General features: G+C 41.6%; 1 protein-coding gene across 1 annotated transcript in view; it reads right to left on the bottom strand.

The window, feature by feature from the left end:
* Positions 1 to 26,720, bottom strand: part of ESR1 (estrogen receptor 1) — a 254,813-nt gene that overhangs the window by 9,001 nt on the left and 219,092 nt on the right. Inside the window, exon 7 of the mRNA XM_081251428.1 lies at positions 21,883 to 22,016. Within this exon, the coding sequence (XP_081107554.1) occupies positions 21,883 to 22,016 (134 nt within the window). The remainder of the gene's footprint in view (positions 1 to 21,882; positions 22,017 to 26,720) is intronic.

Raw genomic sequence — 26,720 nt, 5'->3', positions numbered from 1 at the left:
AGTATATTTCTTCTCCTCCCCTCCCCCCATCCTCACTGGTATTTTCAAGTTAAAGGCCGCCAAGTTTATGAATTCCCAACTTTGTACTTTTAACACAGTGATGCGTTACTGCTCACACAGCAGCCTGTAGGTCGGGAATGGGGAAAACATCCACACAGAGGAACTTACAGTAAATACGGTTGTAATTGCCTGGAATGGAAAAGGGCTAATATTTAAAACAAATACAACAATAGCAAAACCAGAATGGTCAGGCTCTTGGCTTACAGGCATTAGAATAGAATAATGTAGTTTTGATACCCAGAGGCACTCTGATCCAAAGGAAATTGAGCACAGAATGAGTAAGCAGTGGACAGGCAGTGGGATAAGAAAGAAATTGCTGGATTACTTATGTTCCATGTGGGCTTCTGATAAAGACTGTGTCCACTAGAAAAATGGGCATATGTCTAGTGGCCTTGGTGTTGGCCAGGAGGTAACGGATGGCAAGGGAGGTGTGTGCCAGTGGGTTGGCGGGGGGGTCAGGGGCAGCCTCTCCAGAGCCCCACGGCCATGCCTCTCCCTGCCCTCATGTCATCACACACTTTCTAGCCTCGCGTCTCTCAGAGGCCCTGCCTCTGGCTGGATGTCCTGGGAATCTGCCCAGGCCACAGAGCTGAGTTAATCCAACTTGGATGATGTGTTTTCTACCAAATTCCTTTTTTGTTACCACCCAGGATGCTTGCCTCGTTCACCAATAATCCCATTCTTGTTCAGGGAAACCACAGAACCAAGGAGCTTCCATGTCCCCGCGTGGGAAGGTGACACTCGGCGTCCCCTACTTGCGTGCACAGGGTGAGGGCACCCTGTGCAGAATCACGGGCGTCCTGAGGGCCCGTGTTGCACTCTGCCCTCTCCTGTGGAGGTAAGAGCCTTGGCACTCAGGCTCTGGGGAGTGTGGTTTTCCCTTGTGCTGCTGGTTCCCCATCCTCCCATGGGCTCCCCCCTCCCACATGCTCTCATTGAGAACCTACTGTGTGCGCACAGTGTGTCATGAGATAGGGATTCCAAGCCTTATTTTTTTTTAAGCGTTAATGTCTTAAGAGCAGCTACTGCCTGTGGAGGAAGGATTGTCTTAACACTGTCTCTCCGGATGCAAGCCATTCTCAGAACAAGCCTGTTTTTCTAGTCCTGTTTTGGCACCAACACAGCTTATCATCTCATCCTTGCCAGATGCTTCCTAGCCGTGCAAATATACTTCGAAGTAAATATACAGTCCTGTTGAAATGCCAATAATTGACAACTGCAGCCGTCTTCCTTTGGGGCTTTTCTGGCAAAGCACGTGGTCCGTGTTTGCTGCCTTTTGCCCCTAAGGGGCCAGTGGCGAGAAACAACAGAAATCCGAATTCCCAGAATGCTTCAGGTGCTCTGGCAAAAGCCAAACAGGGTTCCCGGTAATTTCCATATCCCAGGTGGTCCCTGCCACCCTGGACAGCCGCTCCAGTGTTCCCAGCAGCACGGAGCCAGTGATCAGACAGTGCGAGCCTTCAAAAAGAGTCTTACAACAAGGCAGGCTTTTGCAACTCCCCAGGCTGCTCCAAATCCCAAAGATGGAAAAAAACAATCTGTATGTCATTATCCAGTCTTGAACTGCTGTTGGCAGACCTGAGTCTCCACATACTCTGAATCTTGCAGCCAACATTGGGAGCTTTTAGGAAGAGCCTATGGAGAAAGCGGGTGGCAGAAAAGAATGGGGAGCGGGACTGCACGGGCACCCCATAGACGAGAGAGAGGTCAGCCTTTCTCCCTCTCTGGCTCTCAGTGACCGTTGCTCTTGCTCTCTCCCTCCTTCTCTTTCTCTGCTTGGACACTCTCTTCCTTCCTTCCCCCTTTTTGCTCCATCCCACAGGAACACCCTTGCTACCTACCCCTCATCCGTTTTCCAGATGATGGAGTCTTCTGGAGGCTGGAAGAATGCAGATATGGACACAGTAGTGCACGTGTGCGTGTGACTGTGTCCAGAGGAAACACCAGCACAGCCCCAGGTCCTGCACGCCCGGCCACTGACCTCCACTGAGGGGCACACCTGACTGTTCCCGGAGAAGTGAGGAAGGCTGAGGCTCACTAGATGCTTGAGGACAAAGTCTTCAAGTAAGGCCATTTTCTTTTTTGTCTTTTCCAGAAGGAAGAATGTGACCCTGGGACAGTCATTCCATCTATAGCAGCTTGACCAGAAAAGCAAAGGGAATGACTCAAAGGGAAAAGAGAGTGAAGAAAACTCCTCAAACCCACAGCTGTATGTGGTCTAGGCCAGAAAGCTGCCGCTCAGCTGGAATAAAAAAGAGCTGCTTTTTGAATCTGGCTCACAGATGACCCAGGGATTCATCGGCAGGTCAGCCTTGAAGGTGGGCTGCTGGGAATGGCTTCCACAACCGAACGGTGTGCTTGCTCATAACTGCCTTCAAGGCTGACACTTTCACGAGCACTGTGTCCGTTTTAGCCTTCACCTCTGACTGCGGCTTCTCCTCCTGGGGCTGCTGGTCCTGGCGGGGTGTTGGACAGCTCGTGGTCGCTGAAGCCACTTAGTGGGAAGGGCTGAGCTGGATGTCCTACAACGCGCGGGACAGTCCCAAACAATGAAGGATTTTTTTTTTTTTTTGCAGTACGCGGGCCTCTCACTGTTGTGGCCGCTCCCGTTGCGGAGCACAGGCTCCAGATGCACAGTCTCAGCGACCATGGCTCACGGGCCCAGCTGCTCCGTGGCATGTGGGATCCTCCCGGACCGGGGCACAAACCCGCGTCCCAAACCCGCGTCCCCTGCATCGGCAGGCAGACTCTCTACCACTGCGCCACCAGGGAAGCCCCACAATGAAGGATTTTTTTTCTTGAGTGTCCTACTGAACTAATCCTATTCCAAATGAAAAACTGTAGTGAGAAGTCTTGAAAAGCTTTGGTAAGACTGTTCCCAAGAGGTCCAGGATGCGAGTTGGCTACAGAGAGGAAAGCTTAAAGGGAATATATTTTCTCAAAGTTATCAAATAATTTATTTACTACTTAAATACATTTAATATTTTAATTTAGATTAAATATTAAATTTAAGTTTAATTCAATCTGTCAGTTGAACGTATGATATAAGCCTTCCCACTACACACCTAGTTGAGGTGATTTCAGTGCAGTTGTCTGAGTACTACAAAAGCAACACAACTGATTGCAAATGTATAGAAGAGATGTAAGGCTCTTCTCAACGAAATTAGAATCCACGATTATAAAATAGTAGACATCAATGAAATATTGTGTTATTACCTCCCGTGTGTTTTTAAATAATTTTGTAGCATGATAAGAAATCCATTTTGTGAAAAGTACATATTAACGTTATTTTGTGGCTCTTGCCGTTCTGTCTTACGCTGAAGTTACCTGTAGAGGTTTCCCACTCGCTTCTTGATCAATTTCTATATGTATTGCTATTTCTTTTTCCAACCCATCATCTCCTTTCCATCACTCCTCCAGAGGATATGGTCCCCAAGGCGTTTCTAAGTGCTAGAGACTGAATATTTGCTTTGAATATAGTAGATAGGGTATGTGTTTCCTATATATATAAGATAGGGTATATGTTTCTGTTTACTTTGGCACTGGCTTGACCTGCTTTGAGGGGGTTACTTTGTTTGCTTTCACAGTCTTTGGTTTTTCTTGGCATATTATTACTAAATCAGTGTAAGTTCTCTCTTCTTATCATATAGAAATAGGTTTTGGTTAGTTTTTCAGTTTTCGTATTCAGGTGTCCCAACTCTACCTCTGCTTTTTCACATGCCTGTATTTCTTGTAGAAAAAGGCTTCTAATCATCTTATATCCAAACATTCATTATATACACATGTAAGCATTTTACTACTTTATAATATTTTCTACTGTAGTCGAGCCTGGGCATCTGCATTAAAAGACGTAGCATTTTATTTTAAATTAGTTCAATATTATTCCTCCTTTATGACAGTTGTGAAACTACATGAAATTACATTTTTGTAAAAAAACAATGTATAGGGATAAACTATTATCTATTTCACTTCAGGCTAGTCAAAGGGATATGCATGTTTTATTAGACTGGTATTGGTTCCTGGCAATTCTAAGAGATTTATCTCCAAGGTTTGTGATTCCCAAGCATGGTTGTCTCTCAGACTCTTCTGTGGGGTTTTCCAAGATGTGGCTGATCAGGTTCCACCCAAATCTGCTGACCGAAAGCTGAGGGTGGAGCTCTTGTATCTGTGCTTCTTAAAAACTCCCCCTTGATGAGTCTGATGTTCAGCTAGGATTAAGAATCACATGATTACCATGATTTGTTCTTTTGTGGCTACTAAAATGTAAGCTCTTGAAAACATTGACCATTATCTTCGGTGAAAAATGTCTTATCATGATGCTGAAACTACTTTGAGAATGTCCTCTCCTTTCATTTCCTTGCCACATTGTGGTCCTCCATGATTCTTTCCCCTTTCTGGCTGGGCTGATTAGAATAGAGATAACTCTTAGGATGACCATGGAAGTCACCCAATTAATATTGCAGAGTTCCTGCACGACCACACAGAAGAAGGCTCTGGCACTAACCTATTCAAGCACCCAGCATTGTTAAGTAAAGAAGAAATAAACCTCCATTTGTTTGGGCCATTATACATTTTGGAGCCTATTTATTATAGTTCTACTCTAAAGCAATATGAGAAGAATTTTGTGACTTACTGACTGTATAAAGGAATACATTTGTATAAAGACAGATGAAGTCAGAGGGATGCTTTGTATACCTCCTTTTGTTGCCATTTTCCACATTTCTAAGGGCTTCGGTTGCATAGTTAGAAATTATTTCTCTTCCCAAATGCCAGTATTGCCACATTTTGTTATAGAAAGCATGATCTAGATTCTAGAACTGCCTCATCATCCCGTCATGCTAACCATTCATTCTGAACACTAACATAATTTGTAGCAACCAATAAGTTCAAAGAATCAAGAGGTAAGCCCGGGATGCCAGAATGTTTAGTTAGTTATCATTCAAAAATGCAGCTCCCAACATTACTAAGATTTCAGAGATTGTTCTATACCATGAAGGAACTGACTTCTCATTTTATGAATTGAACAAGAAGAGTATTGCTTTGAGCAATATTTGTCCATATGTAGGAAACTTCCATCCTTCTACCAATGTGTGATTATTTACTGAAAGGTGAAGAAGTTTATCATAGCCCAACCCTTGAGCAAACGTTTACTGTTACTCTAGTCTTTGTAAGATCTTACAGTCCTCCAGGTTGTCTTCTAAGTGGTCTCAGAGTGAGAGGGATCACAGCGAAGATCACAACACAACAGGGACCATGGCGGTCTTTTTATTTTGGCATCACTAAATACCCATGAGTGCCCTTTTGGCACAGATGACTATGAACTCATCTACGAATGATTCAGTGACATGTATCAATTTAGTGTAATTTTTAGTGAAATCTAATAGATTTTCTTGAAGGTCAATACTTGGTATATCAATGCATTCAAGCAGACTCAAAAGACAAATCTCTTAATGATTTGAATGATTTCAGATGGTGAAACTGATGAACTGATTTTGTTGGCCTGAAAAGAAATCTCAAATGTCCACTTAAAAAAAACAAAAAACAATTTTAGTGGCAGCCATGTGTCTCAGTATTATATATGAAAGTCTTTACTTTTTGTAATAAATAGTATCCTAGCCTTATACCTTTTAGGATGAAGCCATTATAAATCTATATTGCTTAGGAGCCTTCTTTTTTTTTTTTTTTTTTTTTTTTGTGGTACACGGGCCTCTCACTCTTGTGGCCTCTCCCATTGCGGACGTGCAGGCTCAGCAGCCATGGCTCACGGACCCAGCCGTTCCACGGCATGTGGGATCTTCCCGGACCGGGGCATGAACCCGCATCCCCTGCATCGGCAGGCGGACTCTCAACCACTGTGCCACCAGGGAAGCCCAGGAGCCTTCTTTTTGTTAATTATGTCTGTAATATATTAAGAAACAGCCAGGGTTCTGATTTTCCTATTCTTCAGTCAATGACTACCTTTCTGAGGTCAAGAAGAAGACAGTCTGAAGAGACACTTGATGGAAAATGTGCAGCCCATCTAATATGAAGGGGTTTGTTCACAAGGTTCCATGCGGAACTCCTAGTCCAGGTGAGCTAGCCTGGTCTCAGGAGGCCTTGAGGGTTTCACTTTTTTCCCAGAAAAGGCAGGTTAAAACATTCTGGCTGAATTTGTTTCCCTGCATCTCACCTTTTCTCACCTGGCATTTCAAAGACAACAGAGCAACAACACAGAGCAGGGAGTGGCTCTTTACACACGCTGGGGCAGATTTATTTTCCATAAAAGACCACAACAGTATCTCCCATCGAACATGCATCTCTACAATGTGATCTTGGCACTCCTGTCATGGAGATGTGCTGGTTATGACCCTCCCTTGAATTTGGATGGACCCATGACTTGTTTGCAGTCAATAGAATGGAATAGAAGTGACGCCACCTGGCTTCTAAGGTATGACATGCCTATCATACAAGGCATACAGCTTCTGCCTGTCATCTGGGACAGTTGCTTCTGGAGCCCTCACCGCCTTGTAAGGGGTACAGTGCAACAGGCAGTGAAGAAGCCAAGGCCACAGATAAGCATCCCAGTGGACAGCTCCAGCTGATGTCCCAGCCAACAGCCAGCGTCAATCACCGGCATGGGAATAAAGTCCTTTAAGATGTCTCTGGCCCACGACTATCAAATTACTCCCAGCGGATGACCCTCACCTGCGGCCCCAGACATGGTGGAGAAGAAACAGTCCATGCCCTCTGTGCTCTATCCAAATCCATGACTAATAGAATCCAAAGCTTTTTTTTCTTCTTTTAGCCATTAAGTTTTGGGGTAACTTATTACACAGCAGCAGTAAACAGAGCACACCTGGATATCTGCGCCAGACATTCAGGGAGGAAAATGACCCAGAACCAGAAAATTGGAGAATAGACTCCTGATCTGGAACTCATGAGATGAAGCAGCATGTGAATACTTCCTGCTCCATGTTATGAATTCTACTGCATCTCAATGCCTTGGCCCAGCCCTGACCTTCACTCTTGTTAGTATAATGGTCAGGGCTTGAGCTCATCCTATCAGACCCTGTACACAGTTAACAATTTTCATAGGAGGCCTTTATCCCTAACAACTGCCCAGCTGATTATCAAAATATATGGATCTTCCCTTAACTGGCAACCTCAAATATCTGCACCCTACTTTCTTATCAGAGAATAAAACACTCGAATTCTCAGTTGCATAATCTTTATCGAGTGCTGGTTGTGAGAAATAGACCTTGTTGAGATGTGCCTAAAGGAGAGTTTTTATGTGGAACAACTAGTCTATTTTATTTTATTTTTATTAAAAGCCAGTGGAGCTTATAATAGAATGTGTTCCCTTTGCTTTGGCCCAGCAAAGGAAACTGAGAGCCAAATTTGTGGCCCACTCCTAGCAACCATACAGATGGGCTACTGTGTGCTAATCTGACTCCTGAATTTATTATTTTCTTCACATTATTTTCCTTTTTTTCAGATTGTGTTAATTACTGCCTTACTCCCTTTGCATCACAAGAAATTCAGTAAGCCATTTCTAATCCTCTGTGGAATAGGCAATGTATAAACAAAATAATGAACTGGACACCCTCCCTCCTCTGCTAAGTTAATAAACTGGGTTAGTGTGAATACAGATGTTTATAAAACATCATTAAACATTCATCTGACTTAACTGCAAAGCCAGAAAAAATGACATATGACCTAAGAATATATAGTTGGTTGAATGCACATGTTCACATCATCCTGAGTTGAACAGCACTATTTAAAAACCCTGTGATGAGCAACGCTGGCCACTGTGAAGTGACACCTTCTTGTGTGACTGTAAAGTCCACCGCTTCTTGGTGCTGGTTTGCATGTTTATCTCCAGAACCACAGAGATTCAGATATATTTTTTCCCCTTTTTCCTAGATAGAGAATCAAAATGGCAAAATGGCTGATAGTTCTCGCTGATTATTTTGAAAAAGATAATTAGTGTCCAAAATTACTATTTCAGAAAGATAAGTGGACATGTAGATGATACCTATTCTTTAGACGTATCAGTTCCGTCATTTCAAGTGAGCTCTACAGTAGATGAAAATTGTGTTGAAAAAGTATCACATGACTGTGACAGGCTTATCTCATTTCTCCTTAATAGAGCCTTGGGAAAGGACGTATTACATTGCAAAAAGGAGACACAGAATTCCAGAATTATGGATTTAAGTTCAGTGTTTTTCAAACCATTTTGAGAATCAAAATCCTTTGAGAAGAGTGAACTTCATGTGAAACATTCACATAGTTTATAAACTGAATGAAGTCAAACTTCTCTGATTAAAGCAGGAGAAGGGGAGAGGGGGAGACTGGAGCCTGCTCACTCAGCCCCTCCTCCTCAGTCTCATGTCCCCATCCTCTGGTGACCAGAGGCTCCTTCTGAAACATGAGGCTCTAGCAGAAGGTTTAAAAAGCACTGATCTCAGGACGAGGCAAAGTCAAGCCACAGACTGGGAGAAAATATTTGCAAAAGATACCTTTGCTAAAGGACTCTTAGCAAAATATTCAAAGAACTTGAAACTCAACAAAAAGAAAACCAAGAACCCAATTTAAAAATGAGCAAAAGACCTGACACTTCACCAAAGAAGATATAGAAATGGAAAATAAGTATATGAAAAGATGCTTCACATCATACGTCAGTAGAGAACTGAAAACTGGAACACGTCTATTAAAATGGCCGAAATCTAAAACACTGACAACAGCGAATGCTGGCGAGGATGTGGAGCAACAGGAACTCTCACTCATTGCCGGTAGAAATGAAAAATGGTGTAGCCACTTTGGAAGACATTTCGGCAGACTTTTACAAAACTAAACATACCCTTTCTATATAAGCCAGCAATCATGCTCCTTGGTATTTACCCAAATGAGTTGAACATTCATGTCCACACAAAAACCTGCACATGGATATTTATAGCACCATTAATCATAATTGCCAAAACTTGGAGGCAAGTTATCCTATAGTAGGTGAATGGATAAACTGTGGTACCTCCAGACAATGGAATATTATTCAGCGCTAAAAAGAAATGACACCACAACTACTGAAGCCCACGTGCTGCAACTACTGATGCCAGCGCACCGAGAGCCTGTGCTCCACAACAAGAGAAGCCACTGCAATGAGAAGCCCGTGCACCACCACGAAGGGTAGGCCCCGCTCACCACAACTAGAGAAAGCCCACTCACAGCAACGAAGACCCAATGCAGCCAAAAAAAAAAAAAAAGAAACGAGCTATCAAGCCATCAAAAGACATGGAAAAATCTTAAATTCATATTACTGACTGAAAGAAGCCAATCTGAAAAGACTACATAATATATGTTTCCAACTACATGACATTCTAGAAAAGATGAAACTAAGAAGAGAGCAAAAAAAAATCAGTGGTTTTCAGGGGTTAGGGAAATGGGTGGGTTGAATAGTCTGAGCACAAAGGATTCTTAGGGCAGAATGTCCTAAATGTCCTAAATAACATACAGAGTGGAAACTCCTCTGTACAATAGTATACTGATGGATACATGTCATTTTACATTTTTTAAAACCCATAGAGTGTACAACATCAAGAGTGACCCTTAATGTAAACTATAAACTTTAGGTGATAAAGGTATGTAAACGTTAAGTTCATCGATTCTAACAAATATACGTCTCTGGTGTGGGATTTTGATAATGAGGGAGACTGGGGGTGGCGTGGAGGGGGACAGGTTACATGGGAAATCTCTGTACCTTTCCCTCAGCTTTGCTATGAACCTAAAACTGCTCTAAAAAATAAATTCTACAAATAAACAATTTTATTAATTTTTAAAATGGAAGGATAGTTGATTTACAATGCTGTGCCGATCTCTGCTGTACAGCAAAGTGACTCCGTTATACATATAGACATTCTTTAAATAAATAATTTTTAATGTAAAAAGGTCCCCTACTGAGCCACTCATTAATTTACTTGTTGGGAAACAGAGGCTCAGAGAGGTTAAGGAACTGGGGCTAGTGGATGCTACTGCTGGGAGGGTTTTCAGACAGAAAAGCAAGGCTGGACTTGCCTGAGGTCACCCTGTGGGTAAATAAAGGGCAGAGTTGGAATGAGCACCCAAATACCCCTCACTCCCGGGCAGTACTGAAAGGCTACACAAAGAATTTCCTAACTTCAAGGTTTGTGAGAAACTAGAAATGACTGCCAATAGCCTCGCCTCCAGAGATATTTGAGAAAACTAATAATTTTCCTGGAATGACTTAGGAGCACTCCAGATTTTCCAAACAAGGTGCAAGATGGTGTGGGGAAGAGGTGCTGGTGGACCCAGGCATCTTCTAAGAGTCTCTTTAATTAAGAACATTTACCAAAATGTTAACAATGATTACTTTTGTGCAGTGAAATTATGATTACTTGGGAGATTATTTTTCTTGGTGGCTTTTCTGTATTTTCCAAGGTCTCTGCCTCAGGCATGTATGCCTTTCGTAATCTGGTAGAAGAAAATGCTATTGAAAATACAAAATCAAAGTGCCTTTCATTTCTATTATTTCACAAGCTTTGTCAATGCCTGGACTGATGAGAGGGAAACAGAGCTGGTGAGGGATATTCCAAGGACTAAGGAGCTTGCTGTAGGGATATTACTTATTACTATTTTCATAATATTGCTGTCATCCCTAAGGCTGTTCGCATTTCTGAAACTCTTCAAGGTTTGCCATTTCGGCAGAAAAGGGAACTAACAAATTTGTTACTAAAGCTTCGGAGAAAAATTTTCTTAGTTGGAAATACCTGCGACATGTCATCAGTAACCTGAGCTACTTATCTAAGTAGAGAAAAGATCAGCTTTGTCCCATGAGGACTGGCAGGTTGGAACGCAAAGGAAGCAGGTCTTACTAGAAGGTGCTGAGTGCTTGGCTTTCGCTGAACACGAAGGTTATATTATCTCACTCAGAGTAACATCCGCTCTACCAAAAGTAAGGGCTTCACCATCAAGATGAAAAAGGAAAGGTCGTGTCAATCACACAAAGCCCCAGAACCCAGAGCAAATGAAATCTTTGGAGGAGGCAGGTTGTCCTTCCCGAGATGAGTTTTTAAAGGGAGGTTCACTTACGGCCATTCAACCTCTTGTCTTTCTTTTTATAAATATCCCTCAGTAAAAACGGTGGCAAAGGGACCAAAGGCAGAGGGTAAGATACTAAATGCCAACCCTCTGTGCATCCTGAGTGCTTAGAATAAGAGCAGTTCACCAGCACAGTGTCTGTGCAAGTCATAAAATTTAAAAATGACATAACAAGCACCTATATAGATAATAGATAATAAAATACAACAACATTCTCTGAAGCGATACTTTGCTTCCAAAGGAGTGAGCTTGGGATGTTTGTAATATGATGTTTATAACATGTCCTGTGTAAAAATTCCTGCCTGGGAATTTCACAGCTGAGGGCAGTAGCTGGGCTGGAGGGAGCTGTCTGCATCGCTGCCTCTGAGGCGGATGCACCCACCTCTGTCTTCCACATGCATGAAAAGGTTACATTTATGTAAAAGTATAAGTTGATAAAGTTTTCTGGGGCAGTAGGCAATATGTATTAAGAGACAATGCTATTTATACTCTTTCACCCAGCAAATCCACTTCGAGAAACATTATCCAAAGTAATAATCACAAGCAGGCAAAAGACAATTATAAGAATGCAAAACAAGCGTTGTTTATAATAACAAAAGAGAGAAGTCACTTGTGTTTAACAATATCAGATTCGTTAAATAAATGATCTTATATCTACATGAATGATTATGGCAGCCATTTAAAGTCTTATTTTTATTTTTTATTTTTGGCCGTGCAGCTTGCGGGATCCTAGCTCCCCGACCAGGGATTGAACCTGCACCCTTGGCAGTGAAAGCTCAGAGTCCTAACCACAGGACAGCCAGGGAATTCCCTAAAATCTTATTTTTAAAGAGAGTACATGTGTATGATCCTAATTAACATGGGTAAATATAAAGATGAACATATATACACACAGTACAAAAAGAAAATAGTTTTGAACACAAATTGTTAGTCTAAAGTAGGCACTGTATTGTAAAAGCTAACCTGTATTAACAGGTAGGCACTATTATGCTCGCCATTTCATGGACCAGGAAACAGGAGCCCAAAGCGTTTAAGTAACTTGTCCAAAGTCATACTACTAAGTAGCAAAAAGGGGATTTGAACTTGGAACTAGAGTCCCTTACTCTTAACCCTTATACTCTATTGCAGTAAGACCCATCAAAACGTCCGCATGGTTGGTTAACCTCAGGTGGTTATTTCCTTAATAATATATTTTGTTATTCTAAAATTATCTAAATTTAACATAGTTTTTTGTAATCATAATTTTATTTTTAAAAAGAACAGTTCTGAAGTCAGAGAAAAACATATACCATATTCTAACGCATATATATGGAATCTAAAAAAAAATGGTACTGATGATTCTAGTTGCAGGGCAGGAATAAAGAGATAGACATAGAGAATGGACTTGAGGACACGGGGTGGGAGGGGGAAACTGGGGCGTCGTGAGAGTAGCATCGACATATATACGCTACCAAATGTAAAATAGCTAGCTAGTGGGGAGCAGCCGCATAGCACAGGGAGATCAGCTCAGTGCTTTGTGACCACCTAGAGGGGTGGGATAGGGAGGGTGGGAGGGAGGGAAACGCAAGAGGGAGGAGATATGGGGACATATGTATGCATATGACTGATTCACTTTGGTGTACAACAGAAACTAACACAGTATTGTGAAGCAGTTATAATCCAGTAAATATCTATTAAAAAAAAAGAACAATTCTCTTTTTATATGTGTCTTTATCTTAAGATCGTGCGGTCCCTGAGGTAGAAACTGCCTTACTAATCACTGCTACTATAATCACTACTGGTATGACCACGGGGTCACTTTGATGGAGCATCCCTAGGGTCCAGGGAGCAGTCCACACGGCTCACTTTATGCAAACTAGTATGTAGGAACTACTTCTACCTCCCATTTTACAGATGAGGTAACTAGAGGCAACGTTTCCTTTCCAGCACTTAATGCCTGGAAAAGTAGTAAATCCTCAATAAATGGTAGTTAAGCTAACATATAGTAGCTTATAAATCCATGGATATCACTCAGTTCAGTGGGGTATTGCTGTCTGTCTTATATGCCAGAAGAAAAACAAAACCTAAAAAGTAGATATAAACTAAAAACTCAGAGAAAATAGAACCAAGGCAACCTCAAGCTACCTCAACATTCAAAAGTAGCCGTACCCCCTGGGGGAAAGTGCTGAAGGAGTCTGAGGCTGATGTGGTGCTCAAGGACCAGGACCGCATGGGAGAGGCAGGGAGTTTGTTTTTCCATCTTTCTTTCAACCCAAGAGAAGCAGTTAGATGTAGCCGTGGGCCCACACATGAAAGGCTAGGCCCAGAAGTAGGTCTTCCAACTAAGCATAGGGGTGTTTGGTTTAGACTGAAAACTTGACAGTCTGACTTTCCATTTAAATGTTTCAGGAAGCATACATATTCCAATATGGCTTTTACTTGTTCAATGAGTACCATGCAAGGAAAGGAAAACCCCATTAAAAAACAATATTTTATTTCACTTCTGAGTTCAAGAAATTAGCGGGATTTTGTTGCTGTTTTCTCATGGTCTTCTTCAGTTCAGGTGTCAACACACATTTAGATTTATAGTTCAATGTGCCAGGCATGAGGGCAGAGAGAGGGCATCTATGGCCCTTCCAAATATAGGGCCTAAGTGTAATTCTTGTCCTATGATTAGGACAGGGAGATCCTGACACCAAAGTCTCTGCAGGATATTAGATCACATAATATTTTCCCTCTAAAAAAACAACAGATTATAATAGTAATGATGATATTAGCTCATATTTTTAAGCTATCTTTTTATGTCATGACAAACCTTTGGTTTCACAGGACAGTTTAGAATTATTATTTCTATTTTATAGTTGAGGAGACCAGTGAAGAGAGGTCCAGTGGCTTGATGAGACCCTGTTAGTTTAATGGTGGAGCCAGAACTTTCCCTCTTGCCTTTCTTCTGACTCCAGCCAAGTCCAGCTCACCCTAATGACTCAGTTGAAGCATCGGTGCTCAGGTAAGGACCCTGCTGTCCATCTCTGTGGACACTCTGCTTCTCTTCATCATGACATTCCCTTATCTCATGACACTGAAATGATCTGTTAATTGCCTGTGTCCCCTGACCAAGCCAATGTGTGAAAGACAGGCCTCCATTTCCTGTCCCCAGTGCTGGGCAGTGTTCTTTCTGAGCACCAGCAGTTTTTCCCCACAGTTTGCAGAATGGTTCATTTTATAATGTACTAGAGAACTAGTTTAACTTAGCAGACATTTCATCACCTACAGCAGTAGTTTTCAAACTAATTGCCATACATTGCTGAGAATTAAAAGAGGATTCTCAAAGGTCCTTAAACTGTCTCTTGGCCTTTTAAAATTGTGCGCTTTTATCTTAACAATATTCTAAAAAATATCATTAAGACATTAATTTCAGAATGTTCTGTCAGTTAGATCAAGAGTTCTCAATCCTGGTGAGACTGAAGTCTTGGTGGGAGCTTTAAACAAATACCGATATTCACGGTTAATGATATTGGAATCTCTGGGAAGGGTCCCCGCAACAGAATTTTTTCAAAGACCCCCAGAGGATGGAAACGTGTGGAGTATTGAGGTGGACCCATCTAAATAATCCGTATCATCTTTGACTGTTTCCTAAGTTACATATTTTTCACCCGTGCTCATTATGGCCTCAAGTCTAACAGTTATGTCTTAAGTATCTCAGAAAAATAAATGCAGAAGCAAACAAAATACATAAATGATGTGTTCTTGCCAAAACAGGGTGCTACAGAAGCAAAGGTTTTGCCATCCTTTTGAACACAGACAAGCGAGGAGAACAGGGTCCTCACAGCAGGCTTGGTAGACTAGCAGACAGAGATCTGCCCCAGCAGGCTGCAAAAAGCAACTCAATTTCTGCCAAAACATTATTACCAGTTTGCCTTTCAGTCTGTATTTAATTTGTGAATTTGTTTTGGTTTTGTATGTATATAAGAGCTGTGAACATGGAGTTTGCACTCATTCATTTACATAATGTGATTATTCATATTCAAGCAACATACAAAGAGCATTTTAAGTCAGCAGTGGGGTAGTCTGTGGCATTTTTCTTTTTTTTAATGGTCCCGTATATTATTCAAACTTAAGAATACGGACAGGTAATTTCTGGGCCTTAGAGAATGTGGGTGAAAATGGTGGTTGAATCAAGGACCTAGGAGACAGCTTCCCCCTTTGTCCATGCTCCTTGGAGCATAAAAGGATGGGCAGGTGCTCTTCCCTCTGAGGTTCTTGAATACGAATGGATAACTGCTCCTAATATCAGGATCATCACAAAGATTTCTAGTCTCCCAATGGCTCCTGCCTTTGCCCCGTCTGAAGAGTTAAGACCCCCAAGTCTTCCCCAGGTTACAGGCACTTGGCTGGTTCCCCCAGTTCCTTAGAAGTTCCAAGAAATCTCTGCAAGAAGACACAGGACCCAATCCACCCCGTCTGGGGCCTGGGACTATTCCACTCACAAGAAGGACATCTTTGCCGTGAGAATGCAATTTTTTTTAACCCCAAATGACTGGCGTGAAATCCCACTTCAGAATTCCCAGGCAGGAAGTTATGTATTATCTGCTAAGAAAAACGTGCCAGGGTTTTTGTATTTGGAGAGTCTATAGACATTTATGTGCACATATTATGTGCCAGGCACTAAGTGGTCATTGTTTCAATAGTCACAACAATTCTGTGTGTTAGGTATCATTATCTCCATTTTACACATGACGCTCAGGGAAGTGGCTTTTCAAAGGGCATCCATCACCCCCTAACTAAGTGCCAGAGTTGCTTCTCTTGAACGCCTGGGCTCTCTAAGACAAAGTCCATGGTGTGCCGAGTGTTCAAGAAATTAACGGAGGCCAAGAGGCTTAAGGCCACACATTAGGTGGAACAAGGAAAGACTCCAAGAGCTGCCGACCGCCTACAGAATCCATCCGCCAGTGAGAAGACAGTGAACCACTTAGTAACTATCAAGTGCCATTTATCTCAAAATTACCACAATAAGCAGGCTCCCTGGAGGGGAAGGTTGACATTATAAAGAACTCAAGAGATAGATAATACAATCAAATCTTCTCCACTGTGACAGCAATGGGCATACCTGACAATGTGTCTATCTGAGATTCCAAGGCTTGTTCCCATCAGGAACTTTCAACTGTTAAGAATGAAAGATCCTTAATGTTTACAGTCAACATATTTACAGTATGTTTTTTAAATGTTTTTTCATCTAAATATAGGGACTCTGAATCATTGTCTAACTTCTACACTTAAAAATATAAGGGCTTCCCTGGTGGCACAGTGGTTGAGAGTCCGCCTGCCGATTCAGGGGACACGGGTTCGTGCCCCGGTCTGGGAGGATCCCACATGTGGCGGAGCGGCTGGGCCCGTGAGCCATAGCCACTGGGCCTGCACGTCCGGAGCCTGTACTCTGCAATGGGAGATGCCACAACAGTGAGAGGCCCGCGTACAGCAAAAAAAAAAAAAAAAATCAATGCAGTGAATAATTGTCTAATAATTAGCAGAGAGAAAGCAAAGAATTCAGCTCTGAGAGAGGAAACAGTCTTTGTGATGGGAGCCTGTTATAATTAATCACGATTACAAATGCTTCTCTGATGAGATTGCACCTCTTGTGAACATATACAAAGCAAATGGATGTCACCAGCTTCAGCATCAGATGTTTCATCAAGGCATCAAGATGACAAGATATGCCATTATTAACAAAGCAGAACTAGGTGACAGACAAGAGCTGGTACCATTTTTATGTTTACATTTAATGTATATGCACCTATAGGATATTCCATATCCTTTTTTCTTTAAATGAACACCGGGATACACACTTCAGAGATGTTGTCATAATCCTTCCTTCCTGGCATTTTACTTTCCTTTAACTTTCCACCTCGGGTTTTTAGCCCCAGTGGTTTTGGCTCTTTATCCTTTAATACTCCATCAATTGAAGAGAAATGTCTGAAGATCAGTTTTGGATGAACAGGTAATCAAGGGTACAACATTTTTATAGCAGAAGACTTTCCAGGAGTAACAAACATGCCTGCCAATGGTAACACCGGGATCCAGCGGCCAAAGAGTTGGAGTAATTGGAATTAGTTTGTGGGTCAGGAGAGAAAAGAAGATCCACTGTAACACAGAGGGCAGAGGAGCTGCAGTCAGGGGTCTGACAGACTCTCCAGGGAGCCAGTTGGATAAAGTTACCTGGGAGTGAAGTGCGTGAGGCTCTTCAGAATTACTGAGGCATATAAAGAATTGTGGTCAGAAAGATGTTCAGAAAATGGGGATAAATAATTATTAAATTGCTCTTGAAGGCCAAACCCAACATTTATTAGAGATTGTAGACTTATACGTATTAAGCTTTTTTTTTTTTGTGGTACGCGGGCTTCTCATTGTTGTGGCCTCTCCCGTTGCGGAACACAGGCTCCGGACGCGCAGGTTCAGCGACCATGGCTCACGTGCCCAGCCGCTCCGCGGCATGTGGGATCTTCCCGGATCAGGGCACAAACCCACGTACCCTGCATCAGCAGGCAGACTCTCAACCACTGCACCACCAGGGAAGCCCACGTATTAAGCTTTGACTCATGAATTTTTCTGAGTCTTGAAAAACACTTCCTAAATGGGTGGTGTTCTGAATGAGAGTGGATTCTGAAGGCTTTATGAGGATCACACAGGTGGGTAAAGAGGATGAGAAGAAACAGAGTCAACTGATGGTGAATGGGGACACCACAGAGTTTTCATTAAGGTCCGTCAAAATTAAGGTTCAAATAACAATCAATTATTATCCATGAGATAATCTTGCTCTAAAATTTCTCTAAATAAAATTAAATAGCACAATTAACAAAGCCTCAGGAGAACACTTACAACCTCTATTGTTATTATTACCCTCCTGTCCTTGCATATTTTTTTAAGCCTAGCAGAAGGGAGGCCTTTAAACTAAAAGCACTTAATTTTATTGAAAAAAAGGCATGAACTGACTCCGTTTAAGCCAGATATTCTCATGAGTGATGATGACAGTTGGCACTGATTGAGGACCTACAATGTTCCAGGAACTGCATTAGACACTTTATACACAGTTTCTCCTTGATCTCACAATAACCCAAGGAGATGGGTATTATTTTTTTCCCATTAATAGTTGGACATTATCTAGATCTATAGTACACTGAAAAAGATGATATGTTTCATCATGGTGGGAACAGCACGGGAAAAATGGGGACTTTCTAGGTGCTTCTGGTCATGCCCAGCAAATACACATCTATTAAATGACTGAATGGTCTAATACTTTTTGGCAGTTCACAGGCTGTGAGGAATAAAAAAATTAATAGTTTATAGGGAAATTGGGACATACATGCATAAAGAACCCATCCTGGCTAAAATAAAACACTGAAAAACCAAAACCAAAGAACGATGTCATTCATTTTCATATATTTGGCTTAAATTTCATGGTGGGAATTCCATAACTGATAAGCTATTGAATAAATTAATGAAATTATTGAATCAATTATTGAAATCAGTGCACCAACTACCCAAATGCTAGATTGTGAGGTACTGGCTCTAAGAACTAAAATAGTCTGGAGAAGAAAATCTCATTATGGACTTGGGTTGTAGCAAGATTTCCTGAATGAGGTGAGATCTGAACCAGACCTGAAGAATTTGAAATACTGGAATTACGAAGGAGAACTGAAGTCACGCTGGGGAGCAGGAATACAGTAAATGGGCACAGAACCTCCTTCCTGGTCCCCCTCTGTAGCTCCAGCTCCATCCTCCTCTCCCACTGCTGCTGCCTTCCAGCCTTTTGCCCTGAGCTCATCTGTTCTGTACGCATTTGCCCTACCTTGAACCCTGTCCAGCTAGTTCTCAGAATGCCTTGACACTAGCATTGATTTGGCTAGGGCATCTTTGGATTAACTAGCAATGCCTCTGTCCTTTGGTGGGGAGTATAAAAACAAACAGTGTTTGTCCTATGGATGATTAGAGGCTTTTGCAAGCAAAGTAATAAATTCTTCTGTCTCAGAAATGATGAATAACTCCCACCCCCAAACAGCTGTGAAGAGGGCTTCCCCTGGAAATGTTGGCATTTGGGAGACCTTCTCAAGGCTTCCAGAAAGACATTCCTAGCAGGTCCTCATAACAACCTTTCAACTCCCCTTGTGTCTCGGCCCCAAAGTCAAGGCCAATGTAAACACACCCTTCTCAGACTTTGTTGACAGGGGCTCAGCCCAAAACCCAGGGTTCCTCCATACACGGAGGTCTTGTTTCCCAGGGACCAGAAAAGCATCTTCTAGTGCAGGTTTCCTGAATCATTTTTAGCTTGGCTTCTGTCAGAGATTCCAGGAATTAGTGTCACTTTGTATTTTGTCTCATGACAGGTGAAGAGCTGCCCCTGATCAGAGCAATGAATTGGTTGGGTTTTTAGAAAAGTCCATACCTCCAGTTGTGGGAAAAAGCTGTTGATTGTCGTGGTGACCCTCATATGACTGATCACTTTTTGACTCTGAAAAAGGCCCTGAGCACCACACCAGTGTGTTTAGGAGTCACGTTTTTTAGATTCTGTTTTTCAGGAACAATATGAGACACCAGAAGCTGTGCTCAGCGGCAGATCCGCTTTTCCAAAACAGAGCTCACGTTTGGAGGGGAAAGAGCGATTCCGCTTTTCCCAAGTTGAGAGATGGCTTCTGTTTTGCTACAGCTCATGAGTCAGCAGCGCCGTCCTTACAAGAAAAGATGAGCTGCTGGTATCTCATGAAAAAGACAACTATACACTCTGTCAGTAAAACAGTGCCTTGTATTTCCAAAATAGCGTTCCAACCCTCCCGGCGCAAGGGAGCTCACAGAAGATCCTGAGAAAGAGGTAAAAGAACAAGGATAGAGCAGGAAAGTGTAACTGGTGTCAGGGGGTAGCAGGTGGAGGTCCTGAGGTGGGAAATACTGTTTGGAGATGCTGGTGCCCGTCTTTAATACTTTCTTGTGAGGGCTTAAAGTTTTTCCTCTGGGATTTAAAAAACTTAGGTCTATAAATCCAATATTTGGATGGCAAAAGTCCTGCCTTTTTTATTACATAATATGAAAAAACACCCCCCCCATAGGAACAGACAAGTAATGCAGGAAAAAACTCTGCAGATCTGAAGGATATATTTTTGATTACCAAGATCAGAGCAGCTCCTTTTGTTGATTTTATAACTCCAGCTAATTTCACTTCCTGTCTGGGGTATTATTTCCTGGTAAAGGTAGGAAAAAAGTCCCAGCACTTGACAGGCCTGCCTTCCCTGAAATTAACAGATTGGCCACATGAGAGACGTCGGCGTGTGCCAGCCCTCCATTGAAGAAGGAGCAGGTTCAGGACCTGGCACTGTGCAGCCGAGTGGCACTGCTCCCAGAACTCTCATCCAATAAAGAGCCATTGTGGGATCTGGACCCTTCAACATACAGGACAAATGACTCAAATGAAAAGCACGATGCACGTGAGTGGAACCTGAAACTTGAATGGAGTGGTAATCACTTCCTTAGTAGAGACCACATTATTTTTCATGCAACTTCATTCTGTAATTCAGTCCCTGCCTAGTGTAATAGTACAGATTTCCATTTATCAGTTAAGTGAGAATGATTACTATGACAACCATTAAGCAATATAGGTTACTACCATTGGTGGGGGAGAGAAGTGGAAAATTGTTAGGGGATATGGGATGGGATTGGCATTCATCAGGAAGAAACAAAACATCTCAAAAGACAAGGGAGTGCCAACTCTTTCCATATGGGATCAACAGAAACTGTAGTTCAGCTATTGGGAACTTTGAGACTGTATCAAATGATGTAAGAAACTAAATCTAAAATCAGGTCCAGGGCTTCCAAACAGTTGTGATCTGTATGTGAGAATGAGATCTCCAGCATGAGATAGCCCTGAGGCTGGGGGACTAAGGTCCAGATTAAGGGCATCTATGGTGCAGGTGACACCCCATTGTTAAGCTTCAGGTGGTGCAGACTGGGGATCTAGTGCTTAGACTCAACTACCGAGGAGTCTGGGACGAGTCAGGGTGCTGATTCAGGCTGAGCCATAGTTTCCATCTGGGTGACCTGGAGTGACTCATTATGCAACAGCCAACCTCACCACAAAAAAAAAAAAAAACAAACAGATGCCACTCTCAGCTAAGCTTTCTCAAATGAATACATAGGAGGGGACAGTTGAATTAGACACCATGGATCAAATGAAAACCACTCTTCCAGCTGGACCAATATACCGAATTCCATGTTTTTCTATCTCTGAGCCAATTATATTTTTCAGCTAATCAATTTTGACCAGAAACATGGTCTGTCTCAAATAAGCCTCTTTGCTTACGATCTGGAACTTAGAATTGGTCACACTATCCTAACAGGGTCACTCGCTCTACTTACTTTCTGACATATACAACTAACAACAGACTTATGTCCACATACATGTAACACTTTAATGAAAACATCCCCAATACCTGTGAGAGGATAAAAGTATTTCAACAGAAAGGCCATTGGATTCAATGTTCAATTTTTGTTTTTCATTCATCATTTTTGACCAGCTTGGTTTCACCTCCATAAGTAATTTAAAAAGAAGATAGGCATTTTATTTTATTTATTTTTTAATTTTAAATGTGTTAATTGTTTCTATCAATTTGTGATTCTGTCTTTGTAGTAGGTAGCTTGTACCTGGTTGAAAATATAAGTAAATATTTCTTCCAGTAACCAGCACTAAATTTTCCCATGTTATCCACTCACCAGAATTAAGCAAAATGATGGATTTGAGGCACACAAACTCCTCTCCCTGGAGATTCATCATACGGAACCGAGACGATGTAGCCAGCAACATGTCAAAGATCTCCACCATGCCCTCAACACATTTTCCCTGGTTTCTATGAAAACACAGGAAAAAGGAATTAAAGAACAGGAAAGCTTCCAGAAGACATGATAAGGTTCACATACGTAAAAATTTACTGGCTCCAAATCTGTAACAAAAAACCACAGCCCATCCTCTTCATGGAGCATGAACATTCATTTGAATTCTAGAAGGCAAGATGAAGAAAGATTTTCCATCAATAAAACATTTTCATTTCAAATTCTTAGCAGAGATGTATTATTCAATCCCCAAATCTGTCATGCTGAATATGACGTTCTTCAACCTATGGGTAATTAAAAATGATTCGAATTCAGGTAAATATTTTTTCTAATAAATATTTATCAAACTGCTACTATATTCTAGACGTTGTGGTAGTAATGAGAATAAAAATAGGGCCTCTAATCTCAATATGCTCATGACCTTGAAATAATATAATCAATTTTAATAGACTTATATAAAATGCTTCTGAAATACAGGACAAACTATGAAAACTATGAGCTGTAGTTGTGCTGGAACCATTGGTGTTGCCTAGGATGACAGGTAAAGATTTGCCAAATGGGTGGCATTTGAGTTGACACTTTAAGAAAATGTAAATAGGATTTCATTGAGCTGAGGTGTGAAAGCATCATTGGAAGAGACCCTAAACATGGAAAGGAGGAACAGTGTGAAAGAACTTGGAGCAGTGTGCTAGAAGCAGAAGGAGATAGGAGAGTAATCTGGGAAAGACGGACAATGTTGGTTGATGAAGGATGTCCTACATCATTATATAAGAAGTTTAGGCTTTTTCCCTGTACAACAGAGCTTTGGCATCAAGGATTTAGCATTAGTAGTTGCAACTATTGAATAAGCAAACTCAAAACTTCAAAACATGTAATATTTTCAAAAGAAAGTATTAGTATCTTTTCCATAAGGTTGGTGCAGAAATTAAATGCAGAGATAGATGATACATGTGAAAGGAATTCATTCATCTTGTTATTCATGAACTGACTTTTGGGCATGATGGGTTTGGGGGGATAGAAAGAAGCTAGAATATTTTATGCATATGCAAACATATGTTTGTGCAATATATAAAAATTTAAAACATGAACAGTAAACACATTGTCCAGCACCTTGTTTTGTTGTTAATGGATATATTTTGGGGTTCCTCATCAACTGTTTTTAAGAGCTGCATAGATTTTCACTAAACAAAATGTTATTATTTCTCTAACTACTTCTTTGTTGGTTGACACTTAGTTTGATTTCAAGTGTTGTGCTGTTACAAACGTTTCATGCAATGACTATACTTATGTTTATGTCTAGACACATGTATAAATAGCTATAGAATAAATTCCTAGAAGCCAAATTGCTAGATTGGAGGACTTATGTATTTTTAATTTGGACAAATAGTTCAAATATTGCTTCTAAAGAGCTTGTACCATTCGGCTGTTGGTTGGAGAATATATTGGTATAAGCTCTTCCTCTGAGCTGCCTGTTTTTGTACTTTGCCCATATCTTTTGTTGGGTTTTTGGTCATTTTCACATTGATTCTTAAGAGCTCTTTATATATTACAGTAATTAGCCTTTTGTTCTATGTGCTTTTAATTATTTTCTCACTATTTGTCATAGTTTTCTTTTGATTTTGTGTCTAGTATTTTCTTCTGCAAAATATTCAATTATTACATAATCAAATTTATCAAACTTTCATTTATGGCTTTAGAACAGTATGTCTTGCTTGAAAAGGTCATTCTCCCTTCCAATAACATGTTAAAAACTACCTTATGTTTCCTTCTAATACAGTTCCATGTTTTTACACTTAAATCTTTGATCTTCTGGGATTTATTTTTATAAAAACTTTATTGAGATATCATATCATATCATTCACCCATTTAAAGTGTACAATTCAATGGATTTTAGTATATTTATAGAGTTGTGCAATCATCATTTGAGATTTCTTTTGGTGTAAGATGTGAGACAGGGATTCAGCTTCATATTTTTCCAGGCAGCTACTTAGTTTTCTTAACACCATTTATGGAATAAGCCATCTTTTTTCACAGTGACTTAAAATATGCTGGGTACTTTTGATAAATTCATTTACTTCTTACAACTGCTCTTTAAGGTTAGTATTATTTTCCCTATTTTCCAAATGAGGAAATTAGGACTCAGACCTGTTAAGTCAAACCACACTGCCTACCAACCAAAAGAAAGTATTCCAACAATAAGATTTTCTTTGTTTTCCTTTCTTGCTCTACTTTAATTCATTCAAAAAGATTTATTGAGGACCCCTTATATATCAGGCTTTGTGCTAACATTAGGGGACAGAGAAGAAAGCCATGGCCCTTGTTAATGAAGAGATCAGGATGGGTGGGGGTTGAGATAAATTAGGAATTTGGAATTAGCAGACACACACTACTATATATAAAATAGATAAACAACAAGGTCCTACTATATAGCACAGGGAACTATATTCAATATCTTGTGATAAACTATAATGCAAAAGAACCTGAAAAAGAATATATATATATATATATATGTATGTATGTATAGATAAATAAATAAATATAGATAGATAGATAGATAGATAGATAGATAACTGAATAACTTTGCTGTATACCAGAAACTAACACAACATTGCATATCAACTATACTTCAATAAAAATTTTAAATAAATAAAGGGATCCAGAACAGGGGCAAACGGACAAGAAAAAAATGAGTGCAATACAACAGGATACATTCCCCAGAAGAGGTACAGAAAGAGTCTTATATCTAATGTCAGTCTCCCCAAATTTACCCCACATCAATACTGAAGCAATTGTCATAGAATTCTCTGATAAAGGTAAAAAGAGTTTTTATGTAAAGTGCTTAGAATGGCATTTAGCACACCGTAGGGACCATATTTAGGTCTTAGCTACAGACATATTGATAAATAGGTAGATCCATAGATATCTGGGTAGAGGTTGGCCTTTTTACCCGAAGTATCCAGAAAACAATTGCCACAGTGCATTTTGCTTTGTGGAAGTCCAGGTGCATGAGAGCTTGACATAAGCAGAGGGGAATCTTTAAAAGCTATATTGGCAAGGCGGACCTTCAAGATGGCGGAGGAGTAAGACATGGAGATCACCTTCCTCCCCACAGATACATCAAAAATATATCTACATGTGGAACAACTCCTACAGAACACCTACTGAATGCTGGCAGAAGACCTTAGACTTCTCAAAAGGCAAGAAAGTCCCCACGTACCTCAGTAGGGCAAAAGAAAAAAGAAAAAACAGAGAGAAAAGAACAGGGACAGGACCTGCACCTCTGGAAGGGAGCTGTGAAGGAGGAAAAGTTTCCACACACTAGGAAGCCCCTCCACTGGTGGAGACTGGGGGTGGGAGGGGGGGAAGCTTCGGAGCCATGGAGGAGAGCACAGCAACAGGGGTGCGATGGGCAAAGTGGAGAGATTCCCACACAGAGGATCAGTGCCGACCAGCACTCACCAGCCCGCGAGGCTTGTCTGCTCACCTGCTGGGGCGGGTTGGGGCTGGGAGCTGAGGCTCGGGCTTCAGAGGTCAGATCCCAGGGAGAGGACTTGGGTTGGTGGTGTGAACACAGCCTGAAGGGGTTAGTGCGCCACAGCCAGCCGGGAGGGAGGCCGGGGGAAAGTCTGGAGCTGCCTAAGAGGCAAGAGATCATTGTTTCGGGGTGCATGAGGAGAGGGGATTCCTTCCCTGTCTGCCCACAGAAGGCAGAGCACTGCCTAAACGAGCTCCAGAGATGGCTGCGAGCCGTGGCTATCAGCACAGACACGAGAGACAGGGATGAGACACTGTCTGACGCTGCTGATGCAGCCACCAAGAACCCTGTGTGCAAGCACAGGTCACTATCCACACTCCTTGCCCACGGGGAGCCTGTGCAGCCTACAACTGACAGGGTCCCATGATCCAGGGACAACTTCCCTAGGAGAACACACAGCGTGTATCAGGCTGTTTAAACATCACACCAGCCTCTGCCACTGCAGGCTCGTCCTGCATTCCAGTTATAACTACTGTAACCCTCCCTCCCCCAGGCATGAGTGAGCCAGAGCCCCCTAATCAGCCGCTGCTTTAACCCTCTCCTGTGTGGGTGGGGAACAGATGCCTGAGGGTGACCTACACGCAGAGGCGGGGCCAAAACCAAAGCTGAACCCCAGGAGCTGTGCAAACAAAGAGAAAGGGAAATCTCTCCGTGCAACCTCAGGAGCAGCAGATTATATACCCACAATCAAGTTGATGTACCCTGCATCTGTGGAATACCTGAATAGACAATGAATCAACCCAAAATTGAGGTGGTGGACTTTGGGAGGAGCTGTAGACTTGGGGTTTTCTGTCTGCAACTGACTTGTTTCTGATTTTTATGTTTATCTTAGTATAGTTTTTAGCACTTGTTATCACTGGTGGATATGTTTATTGATTTGGTTGCTCTCTTCTTTTTTTAAAATTACTTTTTCATTTTAATATTTTTTTATTTTAATTATTTTATTTTATTTCATTTTATTTTTATTTTTATTTTCTTTCTTTTTTTCTCCCGTTTCTTCTGAGCTGTGTGGCTGACAGGGTTTTGGTGCTACAGCCTGGTGTCAGGTCTGAGCCTCTGAGGTGGGAGAGCTAAGTTCAGGACATTGGACCACCAGAGACCTCCTGGCCCCTTGTAATATCAATTGTCGAGAGCTCTACCAGATATCTCCATCTCAGGGCTAAGACCCAGCTCCAACCAACGGCCA

This window comes from Mesoplodon bidens (assembly GCF_964165515.1).
Source record: "Mesoplodon bidens genome assembly, chromosome: 12".
In the NCBI taxonomy this organism is placed as follows: domain Eukaryota; kingdom Metazoa; phylum Chordata; class Mammalia; order Artiodactyla; family Ziphiidae; genus Mesoplodon; species Mesoplodon bidens.
This window is presented reverse-complemented; position numbering and strand designations above follow the sequence as displayed.